This window comes from Lissotriton vulgaris, chromosome 6 (assembly GCF_964263255.1).
Source record: "Lissotriton vulgaris chromosome 6, aLisVul1.2, whole genome shotgun sequence".
NCBI classification, from domain to species: Eukaryota; Metazoa; Chordata; class Amphibia; order Caudata; family Salamandridae; genus Lissotriton; species Lissotriton vulgaris.
In genome coordinates this window covers 252596948-252610661 of record NC_141694.1, presented here as the reverse complement: position 1 = coordinate 252610661, position 13714 = coordinate 252596948, and the positions used below count along the sequence as shown (strand labels likewise).

The window sequence follows — 13714 nt, the reverse complement described above, 5'->3', positions numbered from 1 at the left end:
ACAGTTGGGGCATCTTTTGAATGGACTCTGTTCCATCGACGATCGGTCCCTTGGTGTTGAAAAGGCCACGCGGCCCGATTCGACTTCCTGAGTAGAAAACAACAGGAATAAAGTTGTCGGCACCGATCGAATGACAATACTGACGACCCCGAAGGCCATTTGGCCTTTAGAAACTTCTAATCGATTCCGAACTCAGAGTTACGAAAGTACATCCGAACCCAATGGCGGAAAAAACAATCTGAGGATGGAGAGGATGGAGAGGATACCCATGCGCACTGTACTCCAGGGGAGGAGCCACCTATCTCGTGATACTTCGAAGACTCTTCCAGGACAACAATATGCAATCATCCGGACCCAACACTAGGCGGCGATCTATGCACAGATATGAATTCAGCAGCCCACATGCCTCGAACATGCACTTTATTAGAAACTGAAATGTAACTTTCCTACCTGGCAAATTTGTGTTGGCTCAGAACTAAAACTTTCCCTCTTATTTCAGAGACAATTTTACTCTTGTCCTCAGGGCGCCCATGTTCCAGTACATGTTGGATCACATAGTTGCCATATTGATCCTGAAATGCAGACAAACATTAATTTCAAAACACATTCCCACTCTGAACATTTACAGAAAAAAATAAACATTGTAATTGCCAGAAAGCCTGCATTAGTGCACAAGTTACTTATCTTTGGTAAAAATAGATCTGCAAGTTTTCGTCAGCAGTAGCCCTGCGCGTCGGTAGGCGTCGTCGCGCGGCTCCGCGTGAGTCGTTGGCGCCTGGATGACGTAGTCTGGAGCAACTTAGACGCACGCTGACGTCAGTTCTGTACACCACTTTCCGCACCAGGAGCGCAGAGCCATGCAAGAAACTGACCACTGGTGCCATCAAACTAGGGCCCTGAAAGGGATAACCTTTACCCTAGAAATCGGTTCGCAGAACGGGGAGGATGGGTCGGGAGGTAAGGAATCTATCACTACCCAATGTTTCTTACAGATACATCGTTACCGAAGGTAAGTAACTTGTGCATCTGAAAGAAACACGTAGTGATAGATTCCTTACCTTAGAATAGATACCCCAGCAATACCAACCCCAGTGGTGGACCTGCGAACCAAATTCACACCAGAAGGTCCTGGAGAACAGAACAGCCAAAGAAGCCGTCTCTCCGGTCTTGGCGGTTCAGGCAGTAGTGCTTGGTAAACGTGTGCAGAGAGGCCCACGTAGCTGCCTGACAGATGTCATGCAAGGGAACTGCCCGTCCCAGAGTAGTAGTGGCTGCAATCGCCCTGGTAGAGTAGGCGCGCAACCCCAACGGAGGCTCCTTTTTAGCCGAGGAGTAACAAACCTTTATGCACAGAATGACCCACCGGCAGATGGTCCACTTGTGCACAGCCCAACCTTTCCTAGTGCCCACGTAGCCAACATAGAGTTGGCCATTCACCCGGAACTGTTGTGTGCGGTCCAGATAGAAAGAGAGCGCACGTTTTGGGTCCAGACGATGGAGCCTCTCTTACTCTTTTGAGGAATGCGGAGGCAGAAAGAAGTTGGGCAAAGTGATGGTCTGCCCGATGTAAAAGGTAGTGACAACCTTTGGCAGAAAAGAAGGACGAGTCCTCAGAACAACTTTGTAAGGATGGACAGAGAAAAAAGGAGTCTTAGAAGAGAGCCTGGAGCTCACTCACCCTTCTGGCAGAGGTGATGTTAACCAGGAAAGCAGTCTTTAGAGTGAGAAGACTAAGAGGGCAATACTGAAGTGGCTCAAAGGGAGCACACATCAGAAAAATAAGAACTAGATTAAAGTCCCACTGAAGCATCACAAAAGGAACAGGAGTAAACATGTGCGTGATGACTTTCAAGAATCTATTTACAACAGGGGACTTGAAAAGGGAAGGCTGATCTGGAAGCCATAAAAAGGCAGAAATGGCCGAGAGATAGCCATTGACAGTGCCCAGAGCAGAGCTCTGCTGGGTCAAAGAGAGAAGAAAAAGAACCTCTGAAAGAGGCAGAAAGGGGGTCCACACCCTTTGCTGTGCACCCTCCCACAAACTTATTTCACCTACAGGCGTATACTGTCTTGGTGGAAGGAAGCCTGGCTGCTAAGATAACATTATAGACTCCGGGAGGCAGGTCGAAAAACGTCAACTGCCGCCGCTCAATCTCCACACAAAGAGGTGGAGACTGGACAGGTTCGGGTGGAAGACTGACCCCTGCTGCTGCAACAGAAGATCTTCCCGAAGAGGCAGATGGATCAGGGGATCGATGCTCATACTGAGTAGCTCGGGATACCATACTCTTCTAGCCCAGTCCGGAGCCGCAAGGATGACTTGGGCCCGGTTGCGCCTGATCTTCAGCACTCTGGGCAGAAGTGGTATAGGTGGAGAGGCGTACAACAGACCGCAACTCCACTCGCGATGAAAAGCGTCGCAGAGCGAGTGCTGCCTTGGAAATTCCAACGAGCAGAAGTGATGACATTGCGCGTTCTCTTCGGTGGCGAATAGATCTAGCCAAGGCTCTCCCCATTGCTGAATGAGACCGTGCGTCACGTCCAAGTTCAGACGCCATTCGTGATCCATCATGCACAGACGGCTGAGTTCGTCCGCCCTGGCATTCAGAGAGCCTGCCAGGTGTTGAACCACCAGGGTCACACCCTGATGTTCCAGCCACTGCCAGAGGCGCAGAGCCTCCTGGCATATGGTCCACGACACCACCCCGCCTTGTTTGTTGCAGTACCACATGGCGGTGGTGGTCGTGAACACCTGCACTACACTCCCCCAGACACAGGGGAGGAATGCCTTCAGTGTTAGACGAATCGCCTGCAGCTCCAAAAGGTTGAGATGGAGCCGGGACTCCGCCGGAGACCAGAGGCCTCTGATCTCCACCTCTCCCATGTGGCCTACCCAGCCCTGGAGGGACGCGTCTGTCACAACCACGTGCTCCGGGTGGGGTAGGGAGAGGGATCTGCCACTGACCCACTTGTGGTCCGTGAGCCACCACTGCAGTTGTCTCGCAGTGCCCTCAGAGATCAAGACATGATTGGACAGGTTGCCCTGATGCTGGGCCCACTGAAACTTCAGGTCCCACTGCAGAGCCCGCATCCGCCACCTGGCGTGATGCACCAGAAGGATGCAGGAGGCCATCAGCCCCAGAAGCCGCAACGTCAACCTGACAGAGACTCGAGATAACGGCTGAAAGATGGGAATCAGAGCCTGTATATCCCGAACCCGCTGTTCAGGAGGGTAGACCCGAAACTGCGCCGAGTCGAGAACCGCTCCGATGAAGAGGAGCTTCTGAGAGGGACACAGGTGTGACTTCGGCACATTGATGGAGAACCCCAGCAAATGCAGGAGGTCGGCTGTAGTCTGGAGGTGGCTGATATCTGTCTGGGGCGAGCCCGCCTCAAACAACCAGTCGTCTAGGTAGGGGAAGACTGACACCCCTAACCTGCGCAGATGAGCTGCGACCACCGCCATCACCTTCGTGAACAGCCGTTGGGCGCTGGTAAGGCCGAAGGGGAGCACGGTAAACTGAAAGTGCTCTTGGCCTACCGTGAACCGCAGGTAACGCCGGTGGGCAGGCAGGACGGGGATGTGGAAATAAGCGTCCTGCAAGTCCAACGCTACCAGCCTATCTTCCGGGTCCAGGGCAGCTAGGACCTGAGTCAAAGTCAGCATCTTGAACTTCTCCTTCCGGAGGAAGCTGTTGACGTTCCGAGGTCCAAGATCGGGCGTAGGCCCCCTTTGCCATTCTTGGGTACCAGAAAGTAGTGGGAGTAACATCCACACCCTACTTCTGGCCCAGGAACGCGCTCGATGGCCCCCTTGGCCAAGAGGGCCGTGACTTCCTCTTGCAGAAGTTGCAAGTGATCCCCCGACACGCGGTGGCATTGCGGTGGCATGGATGGAGGGGTCGCCTCGAAGGGGAGGGAGTAGCCCCTTCGGACGATCTGCAGCACCCACCTGTCCGACGTGATAGTGCGCCAGTGGGAGAGGTGATGGCGAACCCCTTCTCCCACAGGCGTCACATGGGCCTGAAAACTCGGACTAGGAAGGTTTTGAGGCGGGTGCTGTGGAGGGAGGTGTGGACTGGCCTCGCCATTGTCCCCGACCGCCGCCACGGCGGTTTCCACGGCCGCCACCGCGTTGCTGAACATTTTGCGGCGCGTGGCTGGCAGCACGTGTGGGGGCGCCCCTTCCGTGGCCACGAAAGGAGCGAAAGGCACCCGTTTGCTGGCATGTGGCCGCGAGGCCCAAGGACTTGGTCGTAGCCCTGGAGTCCTTAAAACGTTCCAGCGCATGGTCTGCCTTTTCGTCAAAGAGGCGACGGCCATCGAACGGCATGTCCAGTAGTGTGGCCTGGACATCGGCCGAGAAGTTGGCGGATCTCAACCAGGCGTGGCGTCGAACCGCCACAGTCGTTGCCATTGCCCTGCCCAGTGAGTCCGTTGTATCCAGCCCACACCGGATGGAATAACTCGCTGTACCTCCTACGGGCATTGTGGCAGCACCTCCGCAACCGTGTCCCACAGAGTGTGGGTGTAGCGGCCCAAGAGACAGCCGGTATTTACAGACCGCAGCCCTAAGCTTACAGACGAGAACACCTTCTTCCCGAACTGTTCGTATCTCTTGGATTCCCGGTCGGGCGGGGCCGACAGGAATGCGGTCTGTGGCGGGCTTGGATCAAGTGCCCACAAGAACGTCACATAAGGCCTCATTGAACGGCAGCAGAGGCTCGCTGGAGCTTGACTGCGGCTTGAGGACCTCAGTGAGGAGGTTAGTCCTCACGGCCGCGACGGGGAGCTCAAGGTGTAAGGCCTTGGCTGCCTTTGTCAACACTACACTATATGAAGACCCCTCCTCCGATGCCACAGTCGGAGGGGAGGTAAATCCAGTGTCTGGCGATGTGTCAAGGCCACTGGCCTCCCCAAGCTCATATGTCCAGTCCTGTTGAGGCTGGCACTCCAGTGCCAGAGGGTCCAAGGCCCCTCCCAATCCTCCTCGTCACCCGTTACCTGTAAAACAGGATTAGTAGACGGGCCTCCTCGTGGAAATAAAAATTCCCATAGGCCGTCGGAAGCGGCTCCCAGCGGCGCCGTTCCGGCGCCAGAGTCGGCCCGTAGGGAACATTGGGGTCGGCGTTCACAGCGGGCGCGACACCCGTGGGGCCGGCGCCGGTGAGGTCGATGGGAGACAACCTGAATCCGGATCCAGTGAGGTCCTGCGGCGCCAGGACCGAAGTCCCTGGCGCGCCGGGGCCGAAGCACCCGGCGGCGTCGAGCCGGAGCGCCAGACCTGCTAGGGCCTCCAGACGGGACCGTTGGGCCCGAAGGCGCCACGGAACCCGACTGAGGAGGGAGGGACCTCATGGCCATGAGGTACCGCTCGATCTCCTCCGGCGTCCCGCCGTGCCCAGGGACCCGAAGGTATGGGGCAGGCGGCGACACTTGCAACTCCTGCGCAGCCGCATGGGCGGTGTCGCCCGAGCCCCCGGCCGCATCGTGCGAGCGTCGGGGTGGGTCGGAGGAACGATGACGTCTCACCGACCTCTCATGCCTCTTACCTGAGGACTTGGAGCCTGACGACCGGTGTCCACTACCGGAGCTGCGAAGACTCTGACCTCGCGACCTGTCCCTCGACCTTTCGTGGGACCGGGACCTGGAGTGGCGTGGAGCCGACTGCCGGAGCTCGAGCTGCTTGCTCCAGCCTAGCCTTCGACGTCAGGGCCCGGCAGTTGGAGCAGGTGCGGTCGTCGTGATCGAGGCCTAGGCACTTCAGGCACCGGCGATGGGGGTCCGTGACCGACATCAGTCGGTCGCATTTCGAGCAGGGTTTGAACCCGGGCATCCCTACCGGCACCGATAGAGTCGAAGACTCGAAGAAAAAGAATGATCAAAAAGATCTAAAGGTTAGTCAAAAAATGACTAGGGGTAGAGCTTCTCCGGATCTGCGCTAGCTGGCACGGAAAAAAGAAGAACTGACGTCAGCGTGCATGGGCGGCGTCTAAGTACTCAGACGACGTCATTCCAGCGCTAACGACACCGACGACGGAGCCGCAGACGACGCCTACCGACAAGCAGGGGTATTGCTACGCAAAAATTTCCGGATCCAGTCTGACGCCTGGGGATATTCTCAGGTAAGGAATCTATCACTAACGTGTCTCTTTCAGATTGCCAAGGCAGTAGTGCTTTGTAAACGTGTGCAGCGAGGCCCACATAGCTGCCTGACAAATGTCCTGAAGTTGCCCTGGTCGAATGGGCACGCAGCCCCACAGGAGGCTCTTTCCTGGCCAAGGAATAACATGCTTTGATGCACAGAACGGCCCACCGGGAGATAGCCCGTTTGTGCACGCCAACCTTTCTTGGCACCCACGTAGCCAACAAAGAGCTGATCATCCACCCGGAACTGTTGTGTATGCTGCAGATAGAAGGCGAGCACACGTTTTGGGTCCAGACAGTGGAGCCTATCCTCCTCCCTGGAAGGATGCAGAGGTGGAAAGAAGGTGGGCAAAGGGATGGCTTGCCCGATGTGGTAGAGCGTAACAACCTTTGGCAAGAAAGAAGGACGGGTCTTTAGAACCACCTTGTCCGGATTGTAGGAGAGTAGGGTCTGCAATCCTATGATCACCCAGATTTTTTGCTTTTGTTTCACTGGTTTACGACTTTCTCTGGCTGTGGGCCTGCCAATCAGACCCACAGCCTGGCTGTTCTCTTTCTAAATTACCTCATGTACCCTAGGTGCATCTACCAATTGGTACTGGGCCACCTTATCAGACCCTGTAACTCAGGGCATAGGTGTACCCAGGGCTGCCAGGGGCTGCAGCATGTATTATGCCACCCCTGGCTGGCCTCCTAAATTTGACACAACTGGCTGCATGACAGCTGGGGCAAAGTCGTGTAATCACCCTTTGCTGTAGGTGTAGTATACCTATACCTAACCCTAAAATGGACACACAGATTCCTATCAGTCACTCCTATGGCAGGCCTTGACAATCCTGAAGGCAGAGTGCTGGGAATCGTGTGAGATGGTGCTCTGGCACGAGCTGAGCCTGTCTGCAGCTTGCGGAATCAAGTCCTAATAGCTGTTCCATGATATCGCATACCATATACTCTTAAGTGCATTATAATCCTCGCGGTTAAATGCTATCTTTGGTATTGCTTTATCAAAACATGTCGAGTAAGGTGTCATACGAATTGGAATACTAACCCCTCGCCAATTCTGGCGACGGGGTTAGCATTCCACCCTTCTAGAGGGACACGACATGTATGTAACTGTGAACCCCGGTTAAAGTTAACTGAAGCCTCAGCCCCACAAAATGGATGCTGCCACCACAGACACGAGTCTGACCCCCTGCAGCTGGGAGTCCTTCCAGTGAGGGGAGCCTGGACAAAGGGTTTCCTGTCAGGGGCGGTGCTAGCACCGTCCCAGACATGGTTTTGTGTATCCTGGGTAGGCAGGGCTTTACAGGAAGGTGACTGCTGAGTGGCACCCCGGTGCTCACTACGCATAGGCCGGTCTGAACCAGTTCCAGGGGCACACCAGCCCCTGGCCTGGGGAAGTCCGGCATGGCTGAGGGGTGTAACCACCCCCCACCTAGTCCCACCCATAGGCAGGACCTAGTCACCGGGTCAGCCCCCTTTTTTAGTATAAAGATGGGAGCGGGCCCCCTGTTAAAATTAGATCATCTTTGGAATCAAGATACCACTTTCTTCGAAAGGACTTCACGATTTCTTCTTCAAGATTCTCCCTTGTGGCTAAGGAGTAGTCACCCTGCATCCGCAGGCACCATCCTAAAGAACACTGCGGCCTGCTGCAAGTCCTTCATCACGAATCCGACGACCCAGCACGACGAGACCCGGCTTCCCTGGCACCTCTGACCTCTACTCACCTCTACAGCAAAGCTGAGAACCGTGAGTGCGACGAGACCTCAAGGGACCGACGATCGCCAAGACTGCACGACATCTTTATTGCAAGCCCACCGAGTCTTCCACTGGTGAGTGCTTTGGGGTCCGAGAAGCCCCAACCCTGCGCAGCTCCAGCACCCAAGATCAGCCTCCCTGCATCTCCACGATCGGCGTGGGGCCCTTCTGCTGTTTGCTGTGCACCGCGTTGTTTGGCTACTAGCCGGCTGGCTTGTGGCCTTCTGAACGACGCCCGACGACAACTCTTCTGCTGGTCTGGTTGCTCCAGGCTGGCCCTTGCTTCCTTCTTCAAGAGAGGCACCCCGGACCCTCCTGGTCCACTCCAGACGCCATTTTAGGTCCACCGCGTGGGCTTGAATTTGCCAAGGCTTTGTTGCCCAATCCTGGGTCCAGCGACGCCGACAGCTTCTATCTTCGTGGGACAGCTCGATCCTCCATCCTGGTCGCCGACAACGCCTCCTGGTCCGTGAGATCTTCGAGTCAAGCGTCACCCACTCACCTAGTCGAGGTGGCTACCATCCGGTGCCCTCCTGGTGCCCACTGACTACTGGCTAGTAGTCTCGAACTTGGTCCCCTCTGCTTTCAGGTGTCATCTATCTTCAAGATCCAGGCTTGGATCCGACTGAACTTTCTTCACTGGTCACCGGCCAGCATCTTTTCTTCCGGCTCCTGGTCCGTCTACGAGGATTCCCGACGTCTTTTCAGACCTATGCAGCTGCAGCCCCTGGGCTAGGTAACTTCGGCATTTCGGTGCCCCAGCATAGCCTCACTATCCAAGGGTCAGAATCTACTTTCGTTTTCTCCCTACCAGGTCGGGTTCGCCCGAGAACACTAACTTTCTAATTCCTAGCTACCATAGACTTTTGTCCCGCATCTCGCGTGAGAGTGCACACACTGCACCCGAGTCCCCTAGGCCTCCTAGAAGTAATCTAACGATTCCCTAGTCAAGTCCTAGCGATTCCAAAAGCTATTAGTACTGTACTTACCTGCTAGGAATTTCGCATTCCACTTTCAGAGTATATGGTTTTCCGTGCCCCTCGGGCATTTGTATATACTGTGCTAACTTAAGTATTTTTGTAAGAGTTTTGGTTTGTGCTTAGTACCCTGTCCTCATAAAGAGTACAGGGCTGTTGTGATCTTTAAATAAATAACTGTTTATTTTCATAACACTTGTGTGGTGTCCTTTCACTTGGTATTCAAGGGGTATATGTGTGGTAAACAGCTGGCTTAACGCGCCCTCTCGAGTCTTTAGCCTTAGACTGCTCGTATCCACGCTACTAGGATAGCTGGTCTATAAGGTTGACTTACAACCAATCATCAATAAGGGTTGCTGGACTGATACATAGTGTTCACTAGAATAGTGAGCACTGCATATCAGGCCACCTTCTCACATTGGTGAGCAGCGGTTGGGATTTGAGCTTGCTGTTGTTTTACCACACGTATCCTAAGAATATCTTGTTGAAAGATCACATAAGTACTGTTAGGTACACATAACTAAAGCTTAGAATACTCTGAGTTCTACTGAACCAGCTGTTGTAGCTCCTCAAGGCTTAGCACACCTTGGCTGCAACTCTTAGCAAGGGATCAGTAGGTAAACACATAGTGTAGGTAGGTGCATCACTTACACCACACTAGAAACAGTATGTCGGACAAAGGAGGAAACACTGAGGTTCCCCTTGTGTCAGTTGACCCTCCACAGGTCATCCCTTCAAGATATACTGCGCTTAGCTTCCATGAGTTACGACAAGTGTGTACCTCTAGGAAGATTAAGCAGGGGTCTAACCCCACAACTGCCTTTCTGATTGGTCTCTTAGAGACTCATGATGCAAGGAGGGCTGGTAACCCAGACCCTTCTAATTCAGATGGCAACATGCCCTCCTTACAGGGTCCCTTTGATGCCCAGGACCATCCTCTTCAGGAAGCAGATGATGCTGATGATGAGGATGATGATTTGGTATCAGGGGATGAGGCAGAAAAGGAACAGGTAGAAGTCAGCAGACTAACCAGGTCCAACTTAAGCAGACATGAGATGGGCACTAGGGGACCCTTGGGGCCACTCTCAGGTCAGCTTAACATTGGGAATGGACGAGATAGATCTCTATCAAGAGGCTCTATCAGATCCCTTCATACCAATGGCTCTCAACGTTCCTCTCAAAGGGGAATGACATCTCCCCAGAGGAGAATGTATGAAGCTAAGGAAAAGGCAGCCAATCTGAGGATTGAAAGGGAAGAACTTGCCCTGGCCAAAGAGAGGCTTGCCTTTGCTAGAGAGCAACAATTGAGTGGGACAGTCCCCACTGGTGGCAGCATTGTACCTAGCAATAGGGAAAGGAGTTTTGATACAAAACACCTTGGTAAGATAGTGCCCCCCTTTAAACAAGGGGATGACATCCACAAATGGATTACTGCTTTGGAGAGGGCCTGCACTGTGCAAGGTGTTCCCCCAAGTCAGTGGGCAGCTATCTTGTGGCTCTCCTTTGAGGGTAAAGGAAGAGACAAGCTCCTCACCACAAGGGTGGAGGATGCTAATGATTACCAAGTCTTGAAAAATGCACTGGTTGATGGGTTTGGCCTAACCACTGAGCAGTACAGGGTGCTGTTCAGGGATACCCAGAAAACTCAGTCTCAAGATTGGGCTGACTTTGTAGATTGTGCCACTAAGGCTTTTGAGGGCTGGTTGCTGGGCAGTAAGGTTACTGATTATAAAGGATTGTACAATTTGATGATGAGAGAGCAAATTTTAAACAATTGTCAGAACCAGTTGTTGCATCAGCATCTTGTTGACTCAGATCTGACCTCTCCCCAAGAATTGGGAAAGAAGGCAGACAGATGGGTTAGAACAAGAGTTAAACAGAACCAGGGCCAGAATCAAGGTGGTCAGAAGAAAGCAGACCAGAAGGGTAAGGATTCGAAAGGGGAACAAAATGACCAGAAGTCTTCGACAGGTCCCCAACAACCCAAAGAGGGTGGGGGTCAGGCTCCCCAAAAGAAGAAAGAAGGCCAATCTAAAAGGTGGTGCCAATACTGCAAAAGTAAAACTCACTGGTTTAGTGAGTGCACCAAGAAAGGAGGAGGGCAGACTCCTGCCACTGCAGCCCCTAAGGCACCTGTGCCCCCTAGTACAGCCAGCAGTGGTAGTGCACCTCCCAAGGGTTTAGTAGGGTTAACCCTGGGTTCTGAGGGGAGTGACAACTTAGTTGGCACCCTCACTCAGGCTGTCCTTGTCAGTACAGGGGATATGGATATGTCCCCTGACATAAGTCCCAATACTTTGGGCAAATACAGACAGACACCTTTTATTAATGGAAAAATGGCTCAGGCCTATAGGGACACTTGTGCCAGTGTCACAATGGTGACACCTAGCTTTGTGGACCCTGGACAGATCATGCCAGGTACAGAATTCCTGGTGACCAATGCAAGCAATGTCACTACCAATCATAGTATGGCAATTGTAGCTTTCTCCTGGGGAGGGGTAACTGGCCAAAAGAAGGTTGTAGTTAGTTCAGACCTCCCAGTGGATTGTTTGTTGGGCAATGATTTGGAGTCATCACAATGGTCAGAAGTGGAGCAGAGGACTCATCTGGAAATGTTAGGTTTGCCAGCACATGTGTTTGCTGTGACTAGGTCACAGGCCAGAAGATGCCCCACTGAACAGGTGCTGGATCCTGGAACAATGGACCAGACACCTTCCAAGAAAAAGAGCAGTAGGGTTAAGGCTGTGCCTTCCCCCTTGCCCCAGGTTGTGGATCAAGTCTCAGAGGAGGCTGACCTGCAGGAATTGAGGGAAACTGAGCCTAGAGAGTTTGAACTTGATCAAGTTGAATTCTTGGGTTCAGGGGGACCCTCAAGGGAAGACCTGGGGAAGGACCAGTTAGGCTGCCCTTCTCTTGAACCCCTCAGACAGCAGGCTGCTGCTGAGGCTGCTGGGAACGCCACAGGTACCCACAAGGTATACTGGGAAGATGGACTCCTGTACACTGAGTCAAGAGACCCCAAGCCTGGCATGACCAGGAGGCTGGTTGTACCCTTGTCTCAGAGAGGTTTCCTACTTACCTTGGCCCATGAGATTCCCTTAGCAGGACACTTAGGCCAGACAAAGACTTGGGACAGGCTTGTCTCACACTTTCACTGGCCTCACATGAATGAGGATACCAAGGAGTTTTGTCGCTCCTGTGTCACTTGCCAAGCCAGTGGTAAGTCAGGTGGCACAACAAAGGCCCCCCTTATACCAATGCCTGTGGTGGGGGTGCCCTTTGAAAGAGTGGGGATTGACATTGTTGGTCCAATGGAACCCCAGACAGCATCAGGGCACAAGTTTATACTGGTGGTAGTGGATCATGCCACCAGGTATCCTGAAGCTATTCCACTTAGGACCACCACAGCCCCTGTGGTGGCAAGGGCCCTAGTTGGAGTGTTCTCCAGAGTGGGCTTCCCTAAGGAGGTTGTCTCTGACAGAGGTGCAAACTTCATGTCAAGCTATTTAACTGCTATGTGGAAGGAGTGTGGTGTCAATTACAAATTCACTACACCCTATCACCCACAATGCAATGGGCTTGTTGAAAGGTTCAACAGGACCCTAAAAGGGATGATTCATGGACTACCTGAAACACTCAGGCGTAGATGGGATGTCCTGATGCCCTGCCTTCTGTTTGCTTACAGAGAGGTCCCACAAAAGGGGGTTGGCTACAGCCCTTTTGAACTTTTGTATGGGCATCCTGTGAGAGGCCCCTTGTGTTTGGTGAAGGAAGGATGGGAGAGACCTCTCAAAAAGCCTGCAACCAACATAATGGACTATGTACTTGGTCTCCGCTCCAGGATGGCTGAGTATATGGAGAAGGCATCAGAAAACCTTAAGGCCAGTCAAGAACTTCAAAAAGCTTGGCATGACCAAAAGGCTGTCCTGACTGTTTATCAGCCTGGACAGAAGGTGTGGGTGCTGGAGCCAGTGGCCCCAGCAGCACTCAAAGACAAATGGTCTGGGCCCCACACAATTCTTGAGCAAAAGGGAGAGGTCACCTACCTGGTAGACCTTGGAACTCCCAGGAGTCCCCACAGGGTACTCCATGTCAACAGGCTCAAAGCATATGTCGACAGGAAGGACATGAGCTTGCTCATGGCCATAGATGAGGGACAGGAGGAAGAGAGTGACCCTCTCCCAGACCTGCTCACTCAGAATCCTGATGATGGGTCAGTAGATGGTGTTGTCTTTTGTGGCAGCCTCTCTGAACATCAGCAGAAAGACTGTAAACAGGTTCTTCAGTCTTTCAGACATATGTTCTCTCTGACACCCAGTCAGACCAATTGGTGTACCCATGAGGTTGACACTGGTGACAGCCTGCCAGTCAAGAGTAAAATCTACAGGCAGCCTGATCATGTTAGAGACTGCATAAAAACTGAAGTGCAGAAAATGTTGGAGTTGGGAGTCATTGAACCCTCAGATAGCCCTTGGGCTAGTCCAGTAGTTCTAGTGCCAAAGCCTCACACCCAAGATGGTAAGAGAGAGATGAGGTTTTGCGTAGACTACAGGGGTCTCAATGCAGTCACTAAGACTGATGCCCATCCAATACCAAGGGCAGATGAACTTATAGATAGATTGGCTTCTGCCAACTACTTAAGTACATTTGACTTAACAGCTGGGTATTGGCAAATCAGGTTAGCTGAGGATGCCAAACCCAAAACAGCATTTTCAACCCCTGGTGGGCATTATCAATTTGTGGTAATGCCCTTTGGTCTGAAAAATGCACCTGCCACCTTCCAAAGGTTGGTGAATCAAGTCCTTACTGGGCTGGATGACTTCTGTGCA

The 13714-nt window shown here is 53.0% G+C and overlaps 1 protein-coding gene across 2 annotated transcripts in view; it reads right to left on the bottom strand.

Moving 5' to 3' along the window:
• The window catches only part of PUM2 (pumilio RNA binding family member 2), a 755055-nt gene that overhangs the window by 107044 nt on the left and 634297 nt on the right, over positions 1–13714 (bottom strand). For both annotated transcript variants that reach the window (XM_086926282.1, XM_086926283.1), the window contains exon 19: positions 451–572. In XM_086926282.1, coding sequence (XP_086782408.1) covers positions 451–572 — 122 coding nt within the window. The remainder of the gene's footprint in view (positions 1–450; positions 573–13714) is intronic.